The 27,633-nt window shown below is 42.9% G+C and overlaps 1 protein-coding gene across 1 annotated transcript in view; it reads left to right on the top strand.

Moving 5' to 3' along the window:
• CCDC170 (coiled-coil domain containing 170) overlaps positions 1-27,633 on the top strand; it is a 91,087-nt gene that overhangs the window by 17,947 nt on the left and 45,507 nt on the right. Inside the window, exons 2-5 of the mRNA XM_038762284.1 lie at positions 2,883-3,011; positions 3,851-4,107; positions 7,869-8,013; positions 12,429-12,614. Coding sequence (XP_038618212.1) covers positions 2,883-3,011; positions 3,851-4,107; positions 7,869-8,013; positions 12,429-12,614 — 717 coding nt within the window. The remainder of the gene's footprint in view (positions 1-2,882; positions 3,012-3,850; positions 4,108-7,868; positions 8,014-12,428; positions 12,615-27,633) is intronic.

The raw sequence follows: 27,633 nt of genomic DNA, 5'->3' as shown, positions 1-27,633 counted from the left end.
ATGAAATGGTGGGCATTTCAAATTCACCATTTAATGTCACCATTTTTTATATGGTATTTTTTGAGTGCTTACTATGGGCTAAGTGTACTTACATTGTACTAAGTGCTGGGGTAGATATAAATTAATCTGATTAGACACAGTCCCTATCCCACATAGGAAGCAGAATAGAACAGTGGATAGAACAAAGGCTTGGGAGTCAGAAGGTCATGAGTTCTAATCCCGGTTCCACCACTGGTCTGCTGTGTGACCTTGGGCAAGTCGCTTCACTTCTCTAGACCTCAGTTCCCTCATCTTTAAAATGGGGTTTGAGACTCTGAGCCCATGTGGGACAGGGACTGTGTCCAACCTGATTTGCTTGAATCCACCCCAGCACTTAGTACAGCGCCTGGGCCGTAGTAAGGCTTAACGAATGCCATACTTATTATTATTATAATTACTAGGGGTCACAGTCTTAATCCCCATTTTACAAATGAGGTAACTGAGGCACAGAGAAGTGAGTGACTTGCCCAGGGTCACACAGCGGAGAAGAAGTGGAGCTGGGTTTAGAACCCAGGTCCTCTGATTCCCAGGCTCATGCTTTATCCACTAAGGACGCACTGCTTCTGGTTTTGATAACCAGAGGACATCTGAATCTCAATTACATCTTTGGGTGAGTTTGACAGGATCCCAAGACCACTGTAGAATTCAAGTATCTTTTAGGTCCTGGTCTTCATTTCCCTCCTGAAGTTGAACCCTTCAGGATACCCAGGGCCTCATTTCTGACATTGGAATTAACATTCATTCAATCATATTTACTGAGTGCTTACTGTCTGCAGAGCACTGTAGTAAGCGCTAAGAACATGAAGAGGCCTCCCTGGCATTCATTTCAGGGTTGGAAATGGGCCTGTGTAGCCTCTGTCTCTCCTGTAGACTCCAAAGAAGGTCCTCCAAGATTGAAGGGTGGCCCAGGGTCCCATTTTTGATTCTGGGAATAACCCCCACAGATTAGAAACGGGAATCAAGCAATCCCTGGTTTCCCTCTAGCGCCAAGCTCCATGAAGGAGGGAGGAACTAGCCGGCAGGGTAGTCTTGGAGAGGCTCTCCCTGGGCTTCACTTCAAAGACAGAAAGGGAATCCGCGTAATATTGGAAATACACCAGATCTGTACAAAGGACCCTTCTAGTCAATCAGACAGTCAGCGGAATTTACTGAGCTCTTGGGAGAGCACAAAACAACAGAGTTGGTAGACAGATTCCCTGCCCACCAGGAGCTTGCTCCTTCTTTCCTCACCTCACTACTCTCCTACTACAACCCAGCCCGCACACTTCGTTTTTCTGGTGCTAACCTTCTCACTGTACCTCGATCTCGTCCATCTTTCATTCATTCATTCAATCATATTTATTGAGCACTTACTATGTGCAGAGCACTGCACTAAGCACTTGGGAAGTACAAGTCGGCAACATATAGAGACAATCCCTACCCAACAACGGGCTCACAGTCTAGAAGGGGGAGACAGGGAACAAAAAAAAACATGTGGACAGGTGTCAAGTCATCGGAATAAATAGAAATAAAGCTAGACACACATCATTAACAAAATAAATAGAATAGTAAATATGTACAAGTAAAATAACACCAACTCCTCGCCCTCACCCACGTCCTGCCTCTGGCCTGTAACAACCTCCCTCTTCAGTCCGACAGAGAATTTCTCTATCACCCTTCAAAACCTTATTGAAGGCACATCTCCTCTAAGAGGCCTTTCCCAACTAAGCCCTCTTTCCCTCTTCACCCACTCCCTTTATGCGTCATCCTGACTTGTTCCCTTTATTCTTCCCCCTTCCCAGACCCAAAGCACTTATGTCCACATCTGTTATTTATTTATATATATAAATGTCTGTCTCCACCTCTAATAATAATAATAATAATGTTGGCATTTGTTAAGCGCTTACTATGTGCAAAGCAGTGTTCTAAGCTCTAGGCTGTATGCTTGTTGTGAACAGGGAGTGTGCCTGTTTGTTTTTATATTGTACCCTCCCAAATGCTTAGTACAGTGCCCGGCCCACAGTAAGTGCTCAATAAGTATGATTGAATGGAGGGAAGAAAAAAAGTCAGAATGAATGAAAAAAATTCATTCATATTTTTGAGATTTATAACCATAGAAAAATCATGGATCAAAGTAACCTCTGAGCTAGGGACAGCCTTCCAGCGTAAGAAAAAGTCCAGAATGGTCATCCTTAGGCGAAAGGGGAGGAGTGGCAGGAAACAGCAGCAGTGTCGGGATGGCGGAGTGAGGGAGTGCCCCCGCTCACTTGGGGCTGGGACACAACCCCGACTCTGCCATTCCTGGGGTCTTTTCCAATCAATCAATCAATCAATCATATTTATTGAGTGCTTACTGTGTGCAGAGCACTGTACTAAGCGCTTGGGAAGTACAAGTTGGCAACATATAGAGACAGTCCCTACCCAACAGCGGGCTCACAGTCTCCAATGGTTGGAGAGGCGGGTATGTGGCAGGGGACCAAGAAGATTTAGCAGAGCGCAAACTCCTCATATCTCACCCCCTCACCATGGCTATCCCTACCACCGGTGTTCCAGGTACTAATTTCTTCTTCACTTTTAACCCTGGGTCCATAGGTCCATTTGCTCCCCTGCTTTTTCTGTCTTTCCTCTCCCTTTGCCCTACCCATCCCTTCAAATCTTGCACGATTTATATTATTCGCCATCCAATATCTTCACATTAGCCATTCTCTCATAGGTTACCACTCAAGAATTTTAACCTGATTAGAGCCCAAAGACTATTTTCAACCAACTTCAGGCTAATTCCAACCACACAACAAACCAGAAGTGAAAGGACATTGTCAATTTGATAGCTGGTGCCCTTATTTATGTTTTTTTGTCCTAATCAGGAAAGTTATGATCGTCTACTGGATGCATCTGGTACTCGCGATCAGACGAGCCACTATCGGGCTGCCGCTGAAAATGCTCGCAGTGAGCTTGCCGCGTCTCTGGTCAAGTTTGAATGTGCTCAGTCTGAGGTAGGTTTGACAGAAGTACTTCATTGGTTTGGGCCTGATTCTAATCTTTTGACTAGGAAATGATCCCCCCTCGTTCCTGTGGAGTAGTTGGTAAATATGATTGGAATTAGAGGAACAGGTCTCAGACTTTGTGGCCAGTCCTGATAAAAGTGATGTTCCTCTGGGACATTAGTGCCCATCTGGGAAGTGAAGCCAGGAGAACTTCAGGGAAGCTGTGGGCTTTTAGCTGTAAATCCATTCCAAGGTTCCCTTTATCTCAGTTGCTGGATACTGGTCCCACTGAGGCACATGCCTTAGTTTCAAAGTTCTGCTCACAGAGCTGAATCAGTATAGCTGAAGATTTTGTGCAGAATTTGATCCAACAATTTTTTTTTTCCCACAAAAATATTTTATTGTGTTTCTTTCTGTGCACTGGAGGAAAATAAGGAGTTAGCTTTTGTGGGTCAATTAGCCTATGCTTATTTCTTGCTGGTGAGATGACCGAACACTAGCAAAAAACAATATGACATTTCTTTTTCATTTTATTTTTTTTAGCAGCCGTTTTGATTAATAGCACAACTTAGATTTACAAATTGGGTTGGCCATCACTGATCACTTTGCGAATCGGTCCAAGTAGACTTACCTATTCATTTCACTTGAATGCGGAAGGCCAAAGTTTAGGTTTTCAATTTTTTTTCCTTAATGCAGATTCAGCTACCAAAGGTTAGGAGTAGGGGTAATTACTGCCAAATGAGCATACTGTTATTTTTAAAATAGGTGAAATTCTAGTGATGGGGTACCGACAGATGCCCCCATAAATTCAGTCGGTTCAATTCTGCTGCCCTTTGTTCCTCCTGTAGATTGCAGATCTCCGATCCAAGATGGTCTCTAAAGAAGTCTTTTGCCAAGAACTGAAGACCAAAATGGAGAGCTATAAAGAAAACAATGCCAGACAGTCCTCTCTCCTCGTCTCTCTCAGAGAGCGGGTCCAAGAGATGGAGGAAGAGTCAGCGGTGCTTGCTACTTCCAAAATGCGGTCAGAGAAAATAGCTCATGCGGCACTCCAGGAGAACCAGGAATTAAAGAAAAAAATCCTGGAATTAGAAGCGAAATTATCGTAAGAGATCTTTTGAGGAAGTAGTCATGTCAGTTGTTAAGTTCCTGATAAGTGCTTCCAGATATTTGCTAGCATGTTAATAAGAGCAAAGACAATTGAAACCACTGTTCTCAGACATTATTGCAAGCAGAGTAAAACATTATTCATTTTTCATCACTATGCAAAATTTTCACAACATTGGCACTCTTAAATATAGGATTAGAGTTGCCTGCCAGATTTTTGAATTTGGGAATAGTCGTAGCAGTAGTAATGGAAGTTATTAAGAGCTTACCATGTACTAAGTGCTGTGAGAGAAAACACAGGAGGGAATTTAATTAGAATTTGTACTTTGGTTTAAGGATCACGGAGGAAATCTTGCATATAACTACATGCAGGTCATATCCATGAATGTTTACATCTGAGGAGGGTGCTTCCCAAGGAGAGACTTATACGCTAGTTTAGTGAATAGAGCATGGGCCTGGGATTCACAAGGTCATGGGTTCTAATCCCTGCTTCACCGCTTGTCTGCTGTGTGACCTTGGGCAAGTCACTTCACTTCTCTGTGCCTCAGTTACCGCATCTGTAAAATGGGGATCGAGACTGTGAGCCCCACACGGACAAGGACTGTGTCTAACCAGATTTGCTTGTATCCATCCCAACGCTTAATACAGTGCCCAGCACATAGTAAGCACCTCACAAATACCAGAATTATTATTACTGATTTTTTAATGTGACTTCTTCTGGGTAAATAAGAAAACAAAACAACATCTGGACTGGGCTAAGATCCTAATGCAGGTCATGTTTCCCATTTTTTTAGGGGACATGCTCTAGCTGTAAGGAGGACTAGAGGTCTGACTAAGCGCTTAGTACAGTGCTCTGCACACAGTAAGCGCTCAATAAATAGGATTGATTGATTGATTGACTATGGGACCGCCTCTTCCCCATAGGACCATATCCCAGAATTTTGGGCCAAGGAGCGGGTGGGAGGAACAGAGGTTATTCTCGGTTCCGCCACCAGCTATATTCATTCATTCATTCATTCAATCGTATTTATTGAGCACTTACTCTGTGCAGAGCACTGTATTAAGGGCTTGGAAAGTACAAGTCGGCAACATATAGAGACGCTCCCTACCCAGCAACGGGCTCATAGACTAGACGGGAAGCTACATTCATCCACCTGCCTCTTGCTGTCACTTCCCAATACTGCTGATCAATCAGTAGTAATAATAAAAGTAATAATAATAATGATGTCATTTACTAAGTGCTTACTATGTACAAAGCACTGTTCTAAGCGCTGGAGAGGTTACAAGGTGATCAGGTTGTCCCACAGGTGGCTCACAGTCTTATTCCCCATTAAGTTCCAGATGAGGGAACTGAGGCCCAGAGAAGTGAAGTGAATTGCCCAAAGTCACACAGCTGACAATTGGCGGAGCCGGGATCTGAACCCATGACCTCTGACTCCAAAGCCCGTGGTCTTTCCACTGAGCCACACTGCTTCATTTGTCAGTATTTATTCGTCATTGTACTAAGCCCTTCAAAGCCCTACTGAGAGGTCACCTCCTCCAGGAGGCCTTCCCAGACTGAGCCCCCTTTTTCCTCTCCACCTCCCCATCCCCCCCGCCCTACCTCCTTCCCCTCCCCACAGCACCTGTGTATATATTTGTACAAATTTATTACTCTATTTTACTTGTACATATTTACTATTTATTTTCTTAATGATGTGCATCTAGCTTTATTTCTACTTATTCTGATGACTTGACACCTGTCCACATGGTTTGTTTTGTTGTCTGTCTCCCCCTTCTAGACTGTGAGCCTGTTGTTAAGTAGGGACCGTCTCTATATGTTGCCAACTTGGACTTCCCAAGCACTTAGTACGGTGCTCTGCACACAGTAAGCGCTCAATAAATACGATGGAATGAATGAATGAATACAAGAGGGTTAGTAGTCATGATCCCTGACTTCAAAGAGCTCACAACCTGGAGGAGGAATTTAAAATGTAATGGTGCTGATGACCCCTTTAGTGCTGCCAATGGAGGAAGCAGTGTTTTCTCCAGGGCAGTATCTGTTGAGACTGGGACAAATGAGCAGTTTTACTGGGTGATTAATGAAAGGGACGGCATATTGTCTCCAGACTGTAGGCTCATTTTGGGTAGGGAATGTCCCTGTTTATTCATTCATTCATTCAATCGTATTTATTGAGCGCTTACTGTGTGCAGAGCACTGTACTAAGCACTTGGGAAGTCCAAGTTGGCAACATATAGAGAACGGTCCCTACCCAACAACGGGCTCACAGTCTAGAAGGGAGCACTTGGGAAGTACAGTTTATTGTTGTGTTGTATTTTCCCAAGTGCTTAGTCCAGTGCTCTGCACACAGTAAGCGCTCAATAAATGTGATCGAATGAATTTCATCCATTCATTCATTCAATCGTATTTATTGAGCGCTTACTGTGTGCAGAACGCTGTACTAAGCGCTTGGGAAGTACAAGTTGGCAACATATAGAGATGGTCCCTACCCAACAGTGGGCTCGCAGTCTAGAAGGGGGAGACAGAGAACAAAACAAAACATTAACAAAATGAAATAAATAGAATAAATATGTACAAATAAAATAAATAAATAAATAACTGGAGTAATAAATACTTACAAACATATATACGTATATACAGGTGCTGTGGGGAGGGGAAGGGTGTAAGGCGGGGGGGATGGGGAGGAGGGGGAGAGGAAGGAGGGTTCAGTCTGGGAAGGCCTCCTGGAGGAGGTGAGCTCTCAGTAGGGCCTTGAAGGGAGGAAGAGAGTTAGCTTGGCGGATGGGCAGAGGGAGGGCATTCCAGGCCCCGGGGATGACGTGGGCCGGGGGTCGACGGTGGGACAGGCGAGAACGAGGCATGGTGAGGAGATTAGCGGCAGATGAATGGAGGGTGTGGGCTGGGCTGTAGAAGGAGAGAAGGGAGGTGAGGTAGGAGGGGGTGAGGTGATGGACAGCCTTGAAGCCCAGGGTGAGGAGTTTCTGCCTGATGCGCAGATTGATTGGTAGCCACTGGAGATTTTTGAGGAGGGGAGTAACATGCCCAGAGCGTTTCTGGACAAAGACAATCCGGGCAGCAGCATGAAGTATGGATTGAAGTGGGGAGAGACACGAGGATGGGAGATCAGAGAGAAGGCTGGTGCAATAGTCCAGACGGGATAGGATGAGAGCTTGAACGAGCAGGGTAGCCGTTTGGATGGAGAGGAAAGGGCGGATCTTGGCAATGTTGCGGAGCTGAGACCGGCAGGTTTTGGTGATGGATTGGATGTGAGGGGTGAATGAATGAATGAATTGAGGGTGGTAACTCTGGCTTGAAGTGTGGCTCAGTGGAAAGAGCATGGGCTTGGGAGTCAGAGGTTGTGTGTTCAAATCCCAGCTCCGCCGCTTGTCAGCTGTGTGACTTTGGGCAAGTCACTTAACTTCTCTGTGCCTCAGTTACCTCATCTGTAAAATGGGGATTAAGATTGTGAACCCCACATGGGGCAACCTGATCACCTTGTATCCTCCCCAGGGCTTAGCACAGTGCTTTGCACATAGTAAGCACTTAACAAATACCAAAACTATTATTATTATTATATAGGGGATGCCGAGGCCCCCAGAGACCATTCTAAGGGTGAAGGAGTGTGAAAGAAAGACACAAAGAGAAAGAGACATCCTCCCCCATCATGAAGTTAGTGTTTCAGGGGCCTATTTTTCCGAAGAAATACTGTTTCTAAATGTGTGTTCCACTCAGGTGTGTTTGCTATTTTTGCTGTCTAGAAAGTGCTTCGGGGAAAATGAAGAGAGCAAGAATCAAGCTTCTAAGGACAGCAGGAAACACATGGAATTTCTACTTGAACTCTCTTGGTGCCTGGACATGGATATCACAGACAAAGAGGAGCCACAGCAGGATTTGATTTCCAAGGTGCTTATCTTTAGAAATAACCCATAACGGAGACCTGAAAAATAGTTTATCTCGTACTCCTTTCCAGGAACATAATCTCTGCCCAAGCTGCTGGCAGAAAACTCAAATGGTTGGCCATCCACCTCTGTAACAAACAGAAACTCATCTCCATTGACTTTAAAGCACTCCTTCAGCTTGCCCTCTCCTACCTCACCGCAATTCTCTCCGTCTACAACCCTGCTCACACACTTCAGTCCTCCAGTGCTAACCTTCTCACCGTGCCTCAATCTCTCCTGTCTCGCCACTGACCCCAGCCCATGTCCTGCCTCTGGCTTGCGCGCTCCCTCCTCTATTCTGACAACCACTCTCCTCCGCTTCAAAGCCTTAATGAAGGCACACCTCCTCTAAGAGGCCTTCCCAGACTAAGCCTCACTTTTCCTCATCTCCCACTCTCTTCTGTGTCGCTGTGATTTGCTCCCTTTGGTCTCCCCTACCTCCCAGCCCCAAGGCTCTTATGTACATATCTCTAATTTTATTTACTTGTATCGACGTCTGTCTACCCCACTCTAGACTGTGAGCTTTCTGTGGGCAAGGAATCAATCAATCAATCGTATTTATTGATTATGTTGCCAACATGTACTTCCCAAGCGCTTAGTACAGTGCTCTGCACACAGTAAGTGCTCAATAAATACGATTGATGATGATGATGATGAGTGCTTACTGTGTGCAGAACACTGTACTAAGCACTTGGGAAGTACAAGCTGGCAACATATAAAGACAGTCCCTACCCAACAGTGGGAAGGAATGTCACTGTCTATTGTTGCACTTTCCCAAGCACTTAGTAATAATAATAATAATAATAGCATTTGTTAAGCGCTTACTATGTGCCAAGCACTGTTCTAAGTGCTGGGGTAGATACGGGGTAATCAGGTTGTCCCAGGTGGGGCTCACACCCTTAATCCCCATTTCCCAGATGAGGCCCAGAGAAGTTAAGTGACTTGCCCAAGGTCACACAGCAGACAAGTGGTGGAGACGGGATTAGAACCCACGTCCTCCGACTCCTAAGCCCGTGTTCTTTCCACTAAGCCACACTGCTTCTCTGCACACAGTAAGCTCTCAGTAAATGATTGCCAACTTGTTGCCAACTTGTACTTCCCAAGCACTTAGTACAGTGCTCTGCACACAGTAAGCGCTCAATAAATACGATTGATTGATTGATTGAGTGAATGAATGAATAATATGAAAGACAGAGAGATATGAAGGAGGAAAGGGACCTTGAAAAACAGGTTTCAAAGCAGGTGATCCTGCCGTCGCTAGCATTTTTGTCTCATCCTCCATGCCAGTCTCTACCTGCTGCCCTACATTCCTGGGCACATAGCTTATAATGTTCTCGTCCAGCAAGGCCGATGGCCCAGAGTAGTGTACTGGCAGCCCTAAGACCCTCCATTCACTCAGCACTGTTCTTTTGATAGGGAATACCCTGAGAGTGATCAGATATTTTCTAAACTATTTATAGGATGGTTTAAAAATAGTAGTATGGCCTTTCTCATTAGTAGTTTTTTCCTTCTAGTTGGAGACAAAACTTTGTCCACTTAATATTCAATCATATTTATTGAGCGCTTACTGTGTGCAGAGCACAGTACTAAGCACTTGGGAAGTCCAAGTTGGCAACATATAGAGACGGTCCCTACCCAACAGTGGGCTCACAGTCTAGAAGTGATCCCTCGTCCCCCTCTCCATCCCCCCCCATCTTACCTCCTTCCCTTCCCCACAGCACCTGTATATATGTATATATGTTTGTACATATTTATTACTCTATTTATTTATTTATTTATTTATTTTACTTGTACATAGCTATTCTATTTATTTTATTTTGTTAGTATGTTTGGTTTTATTCTCTGTCTCCCCCTTTTAGACTGTGAGCCCACTGTTGGGTAGGGACTGTCTCTATATGTTGCCAATTTGTACTTCCCAAGCACTTAGTACAGTGCTCTGCACATAGTAAGCGCTCAATAAATACGATTGATGATGATGATGATGATGATAATACAGAGATAATACTTAATACAGAGATAAAACATGACTCTGGACCTTCCGGAATTCAGGCCAAATTTTAAACACTTTTAAAAAGTGTCTTGGTGTCAGGTGACATAGCCAGCAAAGGCAGGTCGGCTAAAACATTGGCCAACATTTTCTGTTGCAACATAATTGTTCTTTGATAATAATAATTAATAATTGTGGTATTTGTTAAGCACTTACTATGAGCAAAGCACTGTACTAAGTGCTTGGGAAGTACAAGTTGGCAACATATAGAGACGGTCCCTACCCAAAAGTGGGCTCACAGTCTAGAAGTGATAATACAGAGATAATACTTAATACAGAGATAAAACATGACTCTGGACCTTCCGGAATTCAGGCCAAATTTTAAACACTTTTAAAAAGTGTCGATGTCAGGTGACATAGCCACCGAAGGCAGGACGGCTAAAACATTGGCCAACATTTTCCGTTGCAACATAATTGTTCTTTGATAATAATAATTAATAATTTTGGTATTTGTTAAGCACTTACTATGCACAAAGCACTGTTCTAAGCGCTGGGGAGGATACAAGGTGATCAGGTTGTCCCATGTGGGGCTCTCAGTCTTCATCCCCAATTTACAAATGAGGTAACTGAGGCACAGAGAAGTTAAGGGACTAGCCCAAAGTCACACAGCTGACAAGTGGCGGAGCGGGGATTTGAACCCATGCCCTCTGACTCCCAAGCCCGTGCGCTGTCCATTGAGCCACACTGCTTCCTTTAAGATTCTTTCAGGAATCTGAAATGTTCTCATTGTCCATCAAGCCCCAACTTTCACTCAGACCTTGGGGGAGCAGCCCCTAGACTTGCCATCTCTGTGCAGGCTGTCCTTGACCTTGGTCCCCGACTCAACTTTCTTCATTCTACTTTTTCCCAAGAGGATTCCCCCCTTTTTCTCTTTCACCTTACCATCTTCCTCCCGAACCTTCTCACAGAAGCTTCTTCCTCCCTGGCCTCTGGATGAAACTCCATCCTGCAGAGTTAAGAGGGGCTCACGTCATCATAATAATGATGGCGTTTGTTAAGCGCTCACTAGGTGCCAAGCACTGTTCTAAGCACTTCATCCTTGTCTGATGCCGACATTTGGATCTTATAGGATTCTGCATGCTGTTCAGAGAAACAAAACAATTTCAGGCTCCATCCCCAGGTAGGTTTTAAGTCAAAGAAGCAAACAGCCATGCATAAACAGTAGCGGGGCCTGAAAAGTCTCATTGCCGGCTTCCTTCTTGGCCTGGTGATCCCCGTATGGAGGAGTGAAGCTTGATATTACTATTACTCTATTTATTTATTTATTACTCTATTTATTTATTTATTTTACTTGTACATATCTATTCTATTTATTTTATTTTGTTAGTATGTTTGGTTTTGTTCTCTGTCTCCCCCTTTTAGACTGTGAGCCCACTGTTGGGTAGGGACTGTCTCTATATGTTGCCAATTTGTACTTCCCAAGCGCTTAGTACAGTGCTCTGCACATAGTAAGCGCTCAATAAATACGATTGATGATGATGATGATGATGATGATGATAAGACATCTCTCCCATGCACTTGACCCACGTTCCAGAGCAGCTTGAGGGAGAGTGTGTCTTCAATTCCCTGATTAGCTCAGGTGATGACTGCTTTTTAAGGAAATTTTCAAAACACAGTGGCCTGTCTCTGGTTTACAGCCTCCGCTATTCCCCCCATACATTCCCCTCCTCCTCTTCTCCCTCGTAACCACACATACCCACATATTTTTTTTACTTATTAGTGGCAGGCTGGTGGGGAAAGAGTCCTTAATATTGGCAAGAGTCTGGGCTGGTCAACTTGCCCATTCTCCTTTCCCGTGATGACCTCGGAATGGGATTACTTGCAATGTATATTCTCCTTCCAGGTACCCTAACAATAATCTCTGCTGCCACCACTTCCTCAATTCCCGTAGCCGCTGACTTGCACAGAGTCCAGGGGTTGTCACTGCCTTTCAATTAAATCCTCGCCAAGAATCTCCAATAGAAGGAGTGTGCGTTTGGTGGTTTGAAAGCCACTGCAAAGTTGTATTGGGAAATTCCTGACATCCATGAGATTTAACCGAGGTGGTATTTGCTGTAATGTTTATCTGAACCTTGGTAAGTTTGTTTTTTCCAAACTTCATTTCCCAAGAGCTACCTTTGGAGTGATTTTAATTTGGCCTTTGAGTATGCACACACACCAGGAGGACTGAGAGGCTGACTTTCAAAATATGGCCTTTGGGATTTGGGTAGAGCCTGCGTTTTTATTGCATTGATTAGGTCATGCATTGAAATGAGTGCATAAAAGTTGTTTACAGGAAGCACTGTAAGGAGTTGTTAATTTTTATTGGCTGGCTTTCATTGCTTTCTGTCTAGGTTAGTGAGCTGTGCAAGGAAAATGCATTGGTGAAAGGACAGGTTGTTACTCTTGAAGAGACTATAAATGTCCATGAGATGGAGTCAAAAGCTAGCAGAGAGACCATCATGAGACTGGTTTCAGAAGTAAACAGAGAGCAGGAAAAGGCTGCCTCATGTATCAAGGAGAAGGAAACACTGAACAAGGTATAGTATGTGCAAAGTGAACATGTATCTGTGTTTATGAAACAGAGATGGGAAAACCAGAGTATAAGCAGAGTACTGTAGCCTGTGAAGTAAGGGCAACCCCTGTTTTATAGAGAAAACTTACTGGGAAGGTTGGGCCTAACGGGAAAACTGAAGCGGATTATTATTATTATCTCTGTTAAGTGTTTACTATGTGCCAAGCACCATATTAAATGCTGGGCGACATTACAAGTTTCTTTCTTACAAGTGTAAGAAAGAGGGAGGAACCAAGAAGGTAAGTATCTTGCTTAGGGTCACACAGAAGGTAACTGGCAGGGCTAGAATTAGAATCCATTCATTCATTCAATTGTATTTATTGAGCGCTTACTGTGTGCAGAGCACTGTACTACGCGCTTGGGAAGTACAAGTTGGCAACAATCGATTCAGTTCAATCAGAAATATAAATCACCTAATACATTCTTTTGAAAGAAAATGAATCATTTATAACTTCATTTTTGGTAAGACTGTAAGGTAATGAGGACTATTTCTAAATTTTCATTAAAGAAGCAGAAAGAAACAATTACATCATATTGAATTTTTGCCTTCATAAAGTTCTGATACGCATGAATGATTTAAAAGTCACGTTTAATGTCTTTAGGCACAGATTTGATTTTTTAAATAATTTTCTGATAGAGTTTTTCTCCATCAGGGTGCAAGACCTGTTTGTTTTTAATAATAATAATCAGCTTTCAGAAGTACCCATCTTTAAGACGGTGTCTTTAGTACCAAAACAAAAAAGAAAATAAGATAAAAGGATAAATGGCCAGAGAGGAGCCCATTTAGCTGAAGACGACATAGATATAAGAAGAAACAGGAGCGGCCCCTGGTCAGGGGGGAGTCTGCAATTTGTAAGTTTGAGGAATTTGCCCTAGCTAGGGTGAAGTAACCACTGAAAACATAACTTTATGACTGTCCCCACCTGACACACTGATATCCCTGTAGATTTGGTAGGAAATGATAGATAGTGCCCAAGGACGAATCCAAAGTACTCATCATATGTATATATGTATATATGTTTGTGCATATTTATTGCTCTATTTATTTATTTATTTATTTATTTTACTTGTACATATCTATTCTATTTTATTTTGTAGTATGTTTGGTTTTGGCTCCACCTTTTAGACTGTGAGCCCACTGTTGGGTAGGGACTGTCTCTATATGTTGCCAGTTTGTACTTCCCAAGCGGTTAGTACAGTGCTCTGCACACAGTAAGCGCTCAATAAATATGATTGATGATGATGATTCACTGGAATTACTTTTTAGCATTCCCCCGCAATAATCAACTCCTTTTTCCAATGACCTTTACTTGTTCTCTGCCCTTTAGTTTGATTAGCAGCATCTCTTCTCCCTCGTTCACTGGCCGGAGATGAGGAAGCCAAATAATAGGAAAATTGTTATTGAAGGAGAATCATTTTTCTGCCTTTTGCCCCACATGTCCGTGAAATTGGAGTCTTGATGACATCAGCTGGGCTGATGGTACAGTCCAGCCTACTATATTCCATCTGTCTTTAAAAAAAAAAATCTGCCCTCCCCCAAAACTACATTAAGATTTGATAGAAGAGTAGTAGTGGCAACCATCTCTAAATATATCATTTTACCCCAGTATTTAAAATATACACTGTAGATACTAACCAATGCTGAATAATACCCTGGCAATAGAACATGCAGAGCAAGTATCTGCGACAATATTCTGTAGTTAATAAGGAAGGACCTTGACCTCAATTCTGTAATTATTCAACTCTTTTTTTCCCTTCAGATCAGGAAGGCTTGAACATTTAATTATAAAAAAATCCAACTTTTGTGTTAAGATCGAATGAGTCAAATATTAAAAGGTGCTATATTCATGTTAAGAAAATTCAAACTTTATCCTTCCTCTCCCAACCACATTTTGTTCAAAATTACTGATGCAGCATTGTTCACACTCTGCAAATGCATTCAGATCTGGTGTGAGACTAACCATGTGAAATTTCTGCCAAAACAGAAATTTTGTGAAAAAATCATCAGCGACCAGAGACCTGAGGTCTAGAGGAAAGTGCTCATTCATGGGATTAGGCCTGTAATGATTTACAATAGAAAAATAGTCAAGTGGCTCTGCTGACATGCTAATGATCTCAATGAGGGTGCCCAGAAGGCTTTCTAAATGTTCTGTTCTGAATAGTTTAATAGCTAAGAACAGAACAACTGAGAGGCAGAGGTAATCATAAGATCTTAAAATCTGAGCTAAGTTTATGCTATTACCACGAAACCTGCCACTTCTTCTTTGTCCTAGTGCCTAGGCCCCAGGACACTTTATTTAAATGTTTGACAGTGGTTGTAAAGTATAAAGTAAGAAAACTTTTAGTTTTTATGCCATTTACAATTATAATTAAAATAATTTGAAAATAACGTACTGATGGAAAATATTGGTAATTATTTTTTGTCTGTTCTTTTGAAGATTATTGCAGTGTGTATAGATGAAGGACATTCTTTCTTTGACTTACGCCGAAATAAGGCACACCAATATCTCCAATAACAGGGTGACTGTGTTCTTACAAAACGCTTCTTTAAGAAAACCCTGTCTGTAGCTTTCATTCCGTCCAATGCTGCTTGTATATGCACAAGGCCATTCTTTCCAACGCTGTTAGTGCTGAATCCAAACACAGGCTCATTCATTCATTCATTGTCATATTTATTGAGTGCTTACTGTGGGCAAAGCACTGTACTAAGCGCTTGGGAGAGTACACATATAACAACAGACGCATTCCTGCCCACAACGAGTTCACAGTGTAGAGACAAGCTCACGTGTTATCAGATGAATGTTCCCTAATTCTGCAACAACAATCTAATGGATGCATAATGAAAATATGTAATGGCATAACTGAGTTTACACAAAATATACACAATGTCTAGCTTAAAATGAGTGGTATTGCTTCTTCAAGACCAGACAGATCTTACAGTAATCCTAGACCAGGTGGCAAGTCTCCGAGGGACGGACTTTCCTTCTTTCCTGTCCAACCTCTGTTAATGATGCTTACCTAATTCATTCAATCATATTTATTGAGCGCTTACTGTGTGCAGAGCACTGTACTAAGTGCTTGGGAAGTACAATCTAAGCAACCCCTGGTTTCATTCCCGGGCAGCTAGCTCCTACCTTCTAACCAGGCTTTATTTCCCTGGACACCTCCAGCTCCAGGGAATGACATGCTCAACCAATTCTTGAAGGCAGGAGTGTGGAGATGGTTCACAGGTTGAAGAAGCATTCATTCATTCAAGCAATCGTATTTATTGAGCACTTACTATGTGCAGAGCACTGTACTACGCAGTCGAGAGAGTACAATATAACAATAAACAGACACATTCCCTTCCCTCAAAGAGCTTACAGTGTAGAGGGGGAAGCTTACAGTATAGTACAGTACAGTATTACAGCTATAATTCTGTTTATTCTGATGATATTGACACCTGTCTACCTGTTTTCTTTTGTTGTCTGTCTCCCCCTTCTAGACTGTAAGCCTGTTGTTGGGTAAGGACCATCTCTATATGTTGCCAATTTGTACTTCCCAAGCACTTAGTACAGTGCTCTGCACAGGATAAATACGATTGAATGAATGGAGGGGGAACATAATGCAGGAGCATAATAAAAATAGCACTAATAGGGAACTTACTTGAAGATTCATTCATTCAATCGTATTTATTGAGCTCTCACTTTGTTCAGAGCTCTTTACTAAGCGCTTGGGAAGTACAAGTTGGCAACAGTTAGAGACGGTCCCTACCCAACAACGGGCTCACAGTCTAGAAGGGGGAGACAGACAACAAAATAAAACATGTGGACAGGTGTCAAAACCATCAGAATAAATAGATGGTTCTACTGGGCTGCTCCATCTCTGGGTACCACCAGTAGCCAGGATGGAAGCCGGACTCCAAATTTGGGGCTCCACATGGTATCTGGTCTAACCTTTCTAGTACTTATAATTCTGTCACTCAATCACTGGAATTTATTGAGCACTTACTGTACTGTGTACAGTAGTAAGTACTGGGGAAAGTACAGTCTGACAGAGTTGGTAGACACATTAGCTCTCTTCCTCCCTTCAAGGCCCTACTGAGAGCTCACCTCCTCCAGGAGGCCTTCCCAGACTGAGCCCCTTCCTTCCTCTGCTCCTCGTCCCCCTCTCCATCCTCCCCATCTTACCTCCTTCCCTTCCCCACAGCACCTGTATATATGTATATATGTTTGTACATATTTATTACTCTATTTATTTATTACTCTATTTATTTATTTATTTATTTTATTTGTGCATATCTATTCTATTTATTTTATTTTGTTAGTATGTTTGGTTTTTTTTCTCTGTCTCCCCCTTTTAGACTGTGAGCCCACTGTTGGGTAGGGAATGTCTCTATATGCTGCCAACTTGTGCTTCCCAAGCGCTGAGTACAGTGCTCTGCACACAGTAAGCGCTCAATAAATACGATTGACTGACTGACTGACTGACATTTCCTGACCACAAGAAGCTTACAGTCTAGAGGGGGAGACAGGCATAAATGTAAATGAATAAATTATGGATATGTGCAAAAGTGCTGTGGGGCTGAGGGAGGGGTGAATAAAGGGTAAAAATCTAAGTGCGAGGAGAAGGGAGGAGTAGAGGAAATGAGAGCTTAGTTTGGGAATCAATCAGTCAATCAATCATATTTATTGAGTGCTTACTGTGTGCAGAGCACTGTACTAAGCGCTTGGGAAGTACAAGTTGGCAACATACAGAGACAGTCCCTACCCAACAGTGGGCTCACAGTCTAAAAGGGGGAGACAGAGGACAAAACCAAACATACTAACAAAATAAAATAAATAGAATAGATAAGTACAAGTAAAATAAATAAACAGAGTAATAAATATGGAGGAGATGTACTTTCAATAAGACTTTGAAGGTGGGTAGAAGGATCATCAGTTGATAGAGTTCCAGACCAGAGGTAGGATGTGGATAAGAGGTGGGCGGTGAGATAGACGAGACTGTAGTCCAGTGAATATATTGGCATTTGTGGCGATATGGGTGTGGGTTGGGTTGTAATAGGAAATTGGAGAGTTAAGATAGGAGGGGACAAGGTGATTAAAGCCAATGGTAAGGAGTTTCTGTTTGCTGCAGAGGTGGATGTGCAAACACTAGAGGTTCTTGAGAAGCAGGGAGATGTGGACAAAATGGTTTTGTAGAAAAATGATCCGGTTAGCAGAGTGCAGTATGGACTAGAATGTCGAGAGGCAGGAAACAGGGAGGTCAGCAAGGAGGCCACAACTCTACTCAATTATCTGTTAGTGATATGAAGCATTCCTTTAGACTGTGAGCCCACTGTTGGGTAGGGACTGTCTCTATATGTTGCCAACTTGTACTTCCCAAGCGCTTAGTACAGTGCTCTGCGCACAGTAAGCGATCAATAAATACGATTGATTGATTTTCATCAACCTTTACTGGACATCTACTGAATTTGCACTGTTTAATCAATCAGGCATGTTTATTGAGTGCTTATTGCATGTAGAGCATTGTACTTTGTGCTTGGGAGAGTACGATATTACAGTTGGTAGACATTTTCCCCGCCCGCAGTGAGCTCGAAATTCCTTTGTGTGTGTCAGGAATTTCTGACTAACTGATGCTCACCCTATTACTCCTCCAAGGAGCTGCTGAAGTGGGGAGAAAGCCAGCACTGGGGAGATTTGGGGAAAAGCAGCAGGACAGGCTTGGGACAGACCTGGCTAGAGAAACAGCATGGCCCAGTGGCAAGAGCACGGGCTTGAGAGTCAGAGGATGTGTGTTCTAATCCTAGTTCCACCACTCATTCATTCATTCAATCGTATTTATTGAGCGCTTACTGTGTGCAGAGCACTGTACTAAGCGCTTGGGAAGTACAAGTCAGCAACATATAGAGACGGTCCCTACCCAACAACGGGTTCACAGTCTAGAAGGGGAAGACAGACAACAAAACAAGTAGACAGGTGTCACTTGTCTGCTGTGTGACACTGGGCAAGTGACTTAACTTCTCTGTCCCTCAGTTACCTCATCTGTAAAATGGCAATTAAGACTGTGAGCCCCACGTGGGACAGGGACTGGGTCTAACCTGATTACCTTGTATCTACCCTAGTGCTTAGAGCAGTGCTTGGCACGTAGAAAGTGCTTAACAAATACCGTAATTATTATAATTATTAAGCAGGGGATCCCCACAGCTCGGTCTCTCAGAGAGCCATTCCAATCAATCAATCAATCAATCGTATTTATTGAGCGCTTACTGTGTGCAGAGCACTGTACTAAGCGCTTAGCCCTGTACTAAGCACTTAGCCCTGTACTAAGCGCTTAGCACTGTACTATTCCATATCTCTTCACTGGAGTATCTGAGGATAGGTTCTATATGGCTATCTTTCTGGGTGGATCTGGGGGAGGGTTCCCCAGGCAGAGCAGTGTGAACCAGCCTCTCCACCCCCCGGGGGTCCCTCAAAATAAGAATCTGTGGCTGTGGCTTCTTGGGAATTGGCGTTCACCCTCCCATCTTTCAGGGGTCCCCAGGTGGGTTGCCTTTTGCTAACAGGCAGTCCAAGATTTTACTGATTGCTGATTCTCCCCCTTTTAGACTGTGAGCCCACTGTTGGGTAGGGACTGTCTCTATATGTTGCCAATTTGTACTTCCCAAGCGCTTAGTACAGTGCTCTGCACATAGTAAGCGCTCAATAAATACGATTGATTGATTGATTGATTCTCTCCCCTAGCTCTCCCTCCTCCCCACCCTTCTTTTTAGTCTTCTTCCCCATCTTCTCTTCCCTTCCCCCGTATCTCATCCCGTGATTATTATTATCGTCATTCTCCTCCCTTTCCCCTTTCCTTTCCCTCCCTTTTCCCATTCCTGCTGGCACAATAGCCGTTGCTGCGAAACAACCCGGTGGCGCAATGACACGATCATGTTGAGGCAGCATGGCCTAATGGAAAGAGAACAGGACTTGCAGTCAGGAGACTTGGGTTCTAGTTCCGGCTCCACCACTTGGCTGCTGCGTGCCATTGAGCAAGTCTCTTAGCTTCTTGTGCCTCAGTTCCCTCCTTGGTAGAATGGGGATTAAACAGTTGCTCACCCTTCTTCGACTTTGATCCTCATGAAGTTGGGGCCCGGGCCTTGCTAAAGTTCGACCCACCACAAGAAATGATAGCTTCCGGACGACCTTCTTCGATCATGATCCATCAGTTAAAAACATTGCATTAGGGGGCACCTCGGATCGGTTCCCCCAGTCAGGACCTGATTTTGTGGACACATCTGCAAATCCACCCCTCGAGACTTCCTCTGATTGCTTTCCCCAGACGGTATCATCATCATCATCATCAGTCGTATTTATTGAGCGCTTACTATGTGCAGAGCACTGTACTAAGCGCTTGGGAAGTACAAATTGGCAACATATAGAGACAGTCCCTACCCAACAGTGGGCTCACAGTCTAAAAGGGGGAGACAGAGAACAAAACCAAACATACTAACAAAATAAATAGAATAGATATGTACAAATAAAATAAATAAATAGAGTAATAAATATGTACAAACATATATACATATATACAGGTGCTGTGGGGAAGGGAAGGAGGTAAGATGGGGGGATGGAGAGGGGGACGAGGGGGAGAGGAAGGAAGGGGCTCAGTCTGGGAAGGCCTCCTGGAGGAGGTATCTTTGTCAGGGTTGGGGGAGAGGGGAGAACACGGTGGCAGGGGCACCATCACCACACCATTTTGGGGACAGTATCCATCACCGTCCCCCATAAGGTTTTTGTTGCAAAATATACTTAGTGAAAACTGCAGTATCACTGGATCTGAGCGGGGAACGGGGACTCTGCTAGCGTGGTTTGGGTTCAAACCTTACTCCCGGGGGGTGACACTGCACCAGGTTGCAGTGATGAGCAGAAGATGAGCGGAGGCTGGGTGTAAAAGAGAGAAGAAGGTGGGGGGTTGGCCCTGCTTGTCTTCCACTGCCCTGGCCCCTTTTCTGAAGTACAGTTCATTCATTCACTCATTCATTCATTCAATCGTATTTATTGAGCACTTACCGTGTGCAGAGCACTGTACTAAGCGCTTGGGAAGTCCAAGTTGGCAACATATAGAGACGGTACCTACCCAAAAGTGGGCTCACAGTCGAGAAGGGGGAGACAGACGACAAAACAAAACATATGAACAAAATAAAGTAAATAGAATAGTAAATATGTACAATTAAATAAGTAAGAGTAATGAATCTGTACAAACATATATACAGGGGCTGTGGGGAGGGGAACGAGGTGAGGCGGGGGGGAATTAATTAATTAATTAATTCAATCGTATTTATTGAGGGCTTACTGTGGCAGAGCACTGTACTAATCAATCAGTCATATCTTTAGTGCATTCTGCTAGGGCACTGTGAGGATAATTGTCTGATATGTAAAACCACAACACTCCGTGAACGGTTTGGAAGGAAAGTACTATAGTATGTGAAACTCTCAGTTAAGCAAACAGATGTCTAAAGGACTTGGCAAAGCATTGAGCTGTCCCACTATGCTGGCCCCATGGCCACCAATCTTTAAGGGATTTACCTAATCCCAGGACTGCTGTCCAATAAGGTGCATTTCCTTCATTGAACCATCAGAGGACCTGGGTTCTAATCTTACCGATCTGTTGTGTGACTTTGGGGAAGACATTTAACTTCCCATTACCTCAGTTTCCTCATCTGTAAAATGAGGACGAAGCACCTATTCTCCCTCTGTTTTAGTTTATGGAGCCCAATGAGTGACAGGGACTGTGTCTGTCCTGATTATCTTGTATTTACCTAGCACTTAATGCATCATCATCATCATCATCAATCATATTTATTGAGCGCTTACTATGTGCAGAGCACTGTACTAAGCGCTTGGGAAGTACAAATTGGCAACATATAGAGACAGTCCCTACCCAACAGTGGGCTCACAGTCTAAAAGGGGGAGACAGAGAACAAAACCAAACATACTAATAAGATAAAATAAATAGGATAGATATGTACAAGTAAAATAAATAAATAAATAAATAGAGTAATAAATATGTACAACCATAATGCAGTGCTTGGCACATCCCTCTAGTCTGGGCGCAGGGAGCCTTGATACCTACTCTTTTGTACTTTACTCACCGAAGTGCTGTACAGTACTCTGCATACAAAAAATGCTCAATAAATACCATTGATTGATTGATTGATAGATAGTAAAGGTTTAACAAATACAATTATTAGCGTTACACATATCTGAGTATCTTTGTCCCAGTTCTTCAGCATTGAGTTCTATATTTTGCACAAAGACAGGGTTTAACAAATTTAATAAATAATAATAAAAGTTTATTCACTTTTTCAAGGGTGTGTCAACAATTAAGCAAAAACTGAGGATAATTTATATGTTGTTATTGAACTGTTTATAGCTGAGCAGCTACTGCATTCCCCTCTGAAAGAAAATATTCAAATTGTGCTCAAATATCCTTGATTCTTTACTGTAATAGTCATAATCTAATTAATACAGGAATGGGGCTGCTAGTAGGTCTGCTTGAGAGTGGAAAAGAGGAAATATATCTGTTGCCATGAAGATATTTTTAGAAATGGTTTCTTCAATTAGCATGTTTGTTACCTTGCTAGCTTGAGCACAGAGCTATGGCTCCTTGACTACATTTTGAGTGAGATTTTATATTATTATATTTATTTTTACATTTTATTTTGGCCACGAGAAACATATAATATAAAAATCACCATATTTGAAGAACATTTATCTGATCCAAATCTAGTATTTTATTGCCTATAATGTCCAGGATATGATGAGTAAGCACGTCTTTTCTGTTTGTAACCTGTTAATGGTGGTAAAGTCATTGGTATTGGTACTGGCACTGATAATAACCCAGGTATAACACATCTATTTTTAACAGCTGTCTTATAATGTCATTTTAGACTGTGAGCCCACTGTTGGGTAGGGACTGTCTCTATATGTTGCCAACTTGTACTTTCCAAGCGCTTAGTACAGTGCTCTGCACACAGTAGGTGCTCAATAAATATGATTGATTGATTGATTGATTCATGGTGAGGTCTTGCTTATGGAGATTGTTACCAGACCTTAATATCCCTTTAGAATAACAGGGTATTTCTAGAGGCTGATTAATCAACTCTAATGATTATAGTTTGTGTTCATATATATCATTGGAATTCAAGCATTTTTTCATCTATTAATTTTTTTTTAACCTTTCAATTTCTCAGAACTGCCCAGTCTCATGCAAAGGGGTAAAATAGAAGCACATAAGTGGACTTCACTGCACCATTCAGAATTTTTGTGAACAGTATTATACTCATTATATTCTTTGAAATTACTCTTCACAGAATGGCCCTTTATCTCTCATCCCTGTCCTTTTCTCCTTTGTGCTTTTTATCCTGACACTCACCATTTCTAGTTATTGTGTTGCCTTTCTTTAGACTCATTTTATATTAGCTATAACTTGTGGTATGAGTGACTGAAGATGGAGTGAATATTGGAAATTATGTCTAGTGCTATTTCAAATAATGATATAATTTTTTTTAGTATGCTCTTCTCCCCTTTATCATCATCCTGGCATCATATTTACTTGGCTGATCCCCGCGGCACATTAAAGCATTTTCTTCATTGAGATAAAGGTGATCAGATTTCCCATCACTCAAGTAGGGAAAAAGGCAGGGCTGAAAAGAATATCATTGATGGATAGAGGAGACCCTCAATCAACTCTCTTCTTGACCCACTAAAATCAAGTTTTTAATCCTTCTGCTTCACTCTACCAAGATCACATTCAGCTCATCAGAGCCTTTCTCATGGCCAAGTCCGGTGGGTTGTACTCTGTCCTAATCCTCCTTGACCTATTGGCCACCTTTTTTTTCTTTTCTTTTCTTTTTTCTTTTTCTTTTTCTCTGTTTCTTTTCTTTATTTTTTTTTCTTTTTTTTTCTTTCTTTCTTTTCTTTCTTTTTTTTCTTTAAAAGGTATTTAAGTGCTGACTATGTGTCAGGCTCTATTAATAATAAATAATAATATTGATGGTATTTCCTAAGCACTTGCTATGTGCCAAGCACTGTTCTAAGCATTGGGGTAGATTCAAGGTAATCAGGTTGTCCCACGTGGGACTCACAGTCTTCATCCCCATTTTACAGAAGAGGTAACTGAGGCCCAGAGAAGTTAAGTGACTTGCCCACAGTCACACTGCTGACAAGTGGTAGAGCCGGGATTAGAACCCACGACCTCTGACTCCCAAGCCCAGGCTCTTTCCACTAAATCACGCTGCTTCTATTCTAAGCTCTGCGATGGGTACAAGGTTGGACACAGTCCCTGTCCCCACATGGGGCTCACAGTCCAAGTAGGATGGAGACCAGATATTGAATCTCCATTTTGCAGTTGAGGAAACTGAGGCAAAGAGAAGTCAAATCACTTACCCAAGGTGACGCAGGAGGCAGTGGCGGAGCTGGGATTAGAACCCAGGTCCTCTGGCTCCCAGACCTACACTTTATTTTTGGGCCATGCTGCTTCTCATGCTGCTTCAACCCTTTTGATTACTCCTTTCTCCTTTGTCTCATGACATAGCATTCACTAGTTCTCCTTCTACTCTGTTCCTTCTCAGTTTCAACGGCTAGCTCTTCTTCCACTTCTCATCCCCAAAATGTAGGTGTGGCATGGACAACTGTTCTGTGGCCCTAACGTTTCTCACCGTACACTCTCTCGGAGAGCTCACCCTCTTGCATGGCTTCAGTTACCACTTCTTTGTGACCGACTCACCAGTTGCAACCTCACCTTTCCCCTGGCCTCTCAGATATCACCACATCTCACGGATGCTGTCAGTCTTCCCAAGCAAGGCCTTGGAGTTTCTGGAGCGGTTCCATATCAACTGAGTTGTACTGGAAACTCCAAGTATCCTGGAATGTGCTAGTATAGTATAGTATTGGCGCCATTGCTAAAGAGGAGGAGGAAGCCCGGAGCGTCTTCTCCACTCCTCCTTCCTTCTGCCATGCAACCACAATCACTTCTGTGACTGATGGGTGCTTTCCCACCATCCCAGCTGAAAATGGGATGGGTCCCACCTGAGCCTTTCAGGGAGTGGAACAAGTCCCTACAACATCATCATCATCATCATCAATCCTATTTATCGTATTTACAATCCATGATGGTCCTGCCAAAAGCAGGATTAATCAGTCAGTCATATTTATTGAGCACTTACTCTGTGCGGAACACTGTCCTAATGATAATAATAATGATGATGGCGTTTATTAAGCGCTTACTATGTGCCAAGCACTGTTCTAAGCGCTGGGCACTTGGGAGAGGACAAACAACAGAGTTGGAAGACATTTTCCCTGCCTACAAAGGGGTCACTTTCTAGAGCAGGAGACAGACATTAAAATGAATGAGCTATATTCTTAAGCACCTCTTGGTTGAGGATGTGATTTTAAAAAGGCTTTGGAAGTAGGAAGAGTGGTGGTCTGTGTGGATGTACTAATAATCGGATTAATAATTGTGGTATCTGTTAAACGCTTCCCCACAGCACCTGTATATACGTATATATGTTTGTACCTATTTATTACTCTATTTATTTATTTATTTTACTTGTACATATCTATTCTATTTATTTTATTTTGTTAGTATGTTTGGTTTTGTTCTCTGTCTCCCCCTTTTAGACTGTGAGCCCACTGTTGGGTAGGGACTGTCTCTAGATGTTGCCAACTTGTACTTCCCAAGCGCTTAGTACAGTGCTCTGCACACAGTAAGCACTCAATAAATACGATTGATTGATTGATTAAGTGCTGGGGGGCTGATTGCGGGGTGAATAAAGGGTGCAAATACAAGTGCAAGGAGGAAGCAGAAGGAGGAGGGAGTAGGGAAAATGAGGGCTAAGTTGGGAAAAGCCTTTTGGAAGAGATAATAATAATGTTGGTATTTGTTAAGCGCTTACTATGTGCTAAGTGTTGGGATAGATAAAACATCATCAGGTTGTCCCATTTGGGGTTCGCAGTCTTAATCCCCATTTTACAGATGAGGTAACTGAGGCCCAGGGAAGTTAAGTGACTTGCCCAAAGTCAAACAGCTGACAAGTGGCGGAGACAGGATTAGAACCCATGACCTCTAACTTCCAAGCCCATGCTCTTTCCATTAAGCTGCGCTGCTTCTCAAAAAAAAAAGTTCTAAGCGCTGGCGGGGGATACAAGGTGATCAGGTTGTCCCACGTGGGGCTCACAGTCTTCATCCCCATTTTACAGATGAGGGAACTGAGGCCCAGAGAAGTGAAGTGACTTGCCCAAAGTCACACAGCTGACAAGTGGCAGAGCTGGGATTAGAACCCACTGGCTCTAACTACCAAGCCCGGGCTCTTTCCACTGAGCCATGCTGCTTCTTAATAATAATAATAACAATAATAATAATAATAACAGTGGCATTTATTAAGCACTTACTATGTGCAAAGCACTGTTCTAAGCACTGGGGAGGTTACAAGGTGAACAGGTTGTCCCACGTGGGGCTCACAGTCTTAATCTTCATTTTACAGATGAGGGAACTGAGGCCCAGAGAAGTTAAGTGACTTGCCCAAGGTCACACAGCTGACAGTTGGCAGAGCCGGGATTTGAACCCATGACCTCTGGCTCCAAATCCCGTGCTCTTCCCACTGAGCCACGCTGCTTCTCTAATGATCTTTGAAAGGGTCAGCAGTGAGATAGACGAGATTGAAGTTCAGTGAGTAGATCAGCATTAGAGGAGCAGAGTGGGCTGGGTTGTAGTAGGAACAGTGTGGCTCAATGGAAAGAGCCCGGGCTTGGGAGTCAGAGGTCATGGGTTCAAATCCCGGCTCTGCCAACTGTCAGCTGTGTGACCTTGGGCAAGTCACTTAACTTCTCTGGGTCTCAGTTCCCTCATCTGTAAAATGGGGATGAAGACTGTGAGCCCCACGTGGGACAACCTGATCGCCTTGTATACTCCCCAGCACTTAGAACAGTGCTTTGCACATAGTAAGCACTTAATAAATGCCATTATTATTATTATTAATATGTGAGGTAAACTAGCAGGGTGCAGGCTGATGGAGTGCTTTAAAGTTGATGGTAAGGAGTTTTTATTTGATTTGGAGGCGTGTGGACAATCATTGGAGGTTCTTGAGGAGTCGAGAGATATGGACACCTAGAAAAATGATTCAGGCAGCAGAATGAAGCATGGCTTGGAATGGGAAGGGACAGGAGGCAGGGAGGTCAGTAAGGAGGCTGATATAGAAGTCAAGATGGGATTTAATAAGTGCTTGGATTAGCATATTGGCAGTTTGGATGGAGAGGAAAGGGCAGATTTTATTAATGCTGTGAACGTTGAACAGGTAGGATTTGGTGACCAATTGAATATATGGGTTGAAAAAGAGAGATGTCAGGACATTTGGTTAAATTAACTGAACTCCCTAGTGTCCATCACGTTGTAATTCCAAACTCATCTTCGAAAGTACCATTTTTAAACTGACGATTATTTGCCATTGCCTGATTTGCTTGTAGTTAGCAGCACAGTGTGAAGAACACTGTGATAGGCTTTGAGAACACCCAGCAGTCTATATATTTTCATCAGAATTAAGTACAGCATCCTGAATTTATGTACTGACCTAATTTGGTTTCTTTGAAAGCAGATTTTGCTATCATTCTTCTTTAGTTGAGTTTCTGAACTAGACACATTTCTTTGTGAATTTAATAGCCTCTTCAAGGGAGGAAAATAGATTTGGGGATGCAAAGAAGAACAAGGAAATCGTTTGCTGAATTATTAATAAGCAAACTCAATATGGTATTACCAAAATCAAATTCACCTATAAGTCACTTGCTCATAACTCCCTGACACTTCATGCCACCATTCATTCATTCATTCATTCATTCAATCGTGTTTATTGAGTGCTTACTGTGTGCAGAGCACTGTACTAAGCGCTTGGGAAGTCCAAGTTGGCAACATATGGAGACGGTCCCTACCCAACAAGGGGTTCACAGTCTAGAAGGGGGAGACAGACA

The sequence above is a fragment of the Tachyglossus aculeatus genome, chromosome 2 (genome assembly GCF_015852505.1).
Source record: "Tachyglossus aculeatus isolate mTacAcu1 chromosome 2, mTacAcu1.pri, whole genome shotgun sequence".
NCBI lineage: Eukaryota > Metazoa > Chordata > Mammalia > Monotremata > Tachyglossidae > Tachyglossus > Tachyglossus aculeatus.
This window is presented reverse-complemented; position numbering and strand designations above follow the sequence as displayed.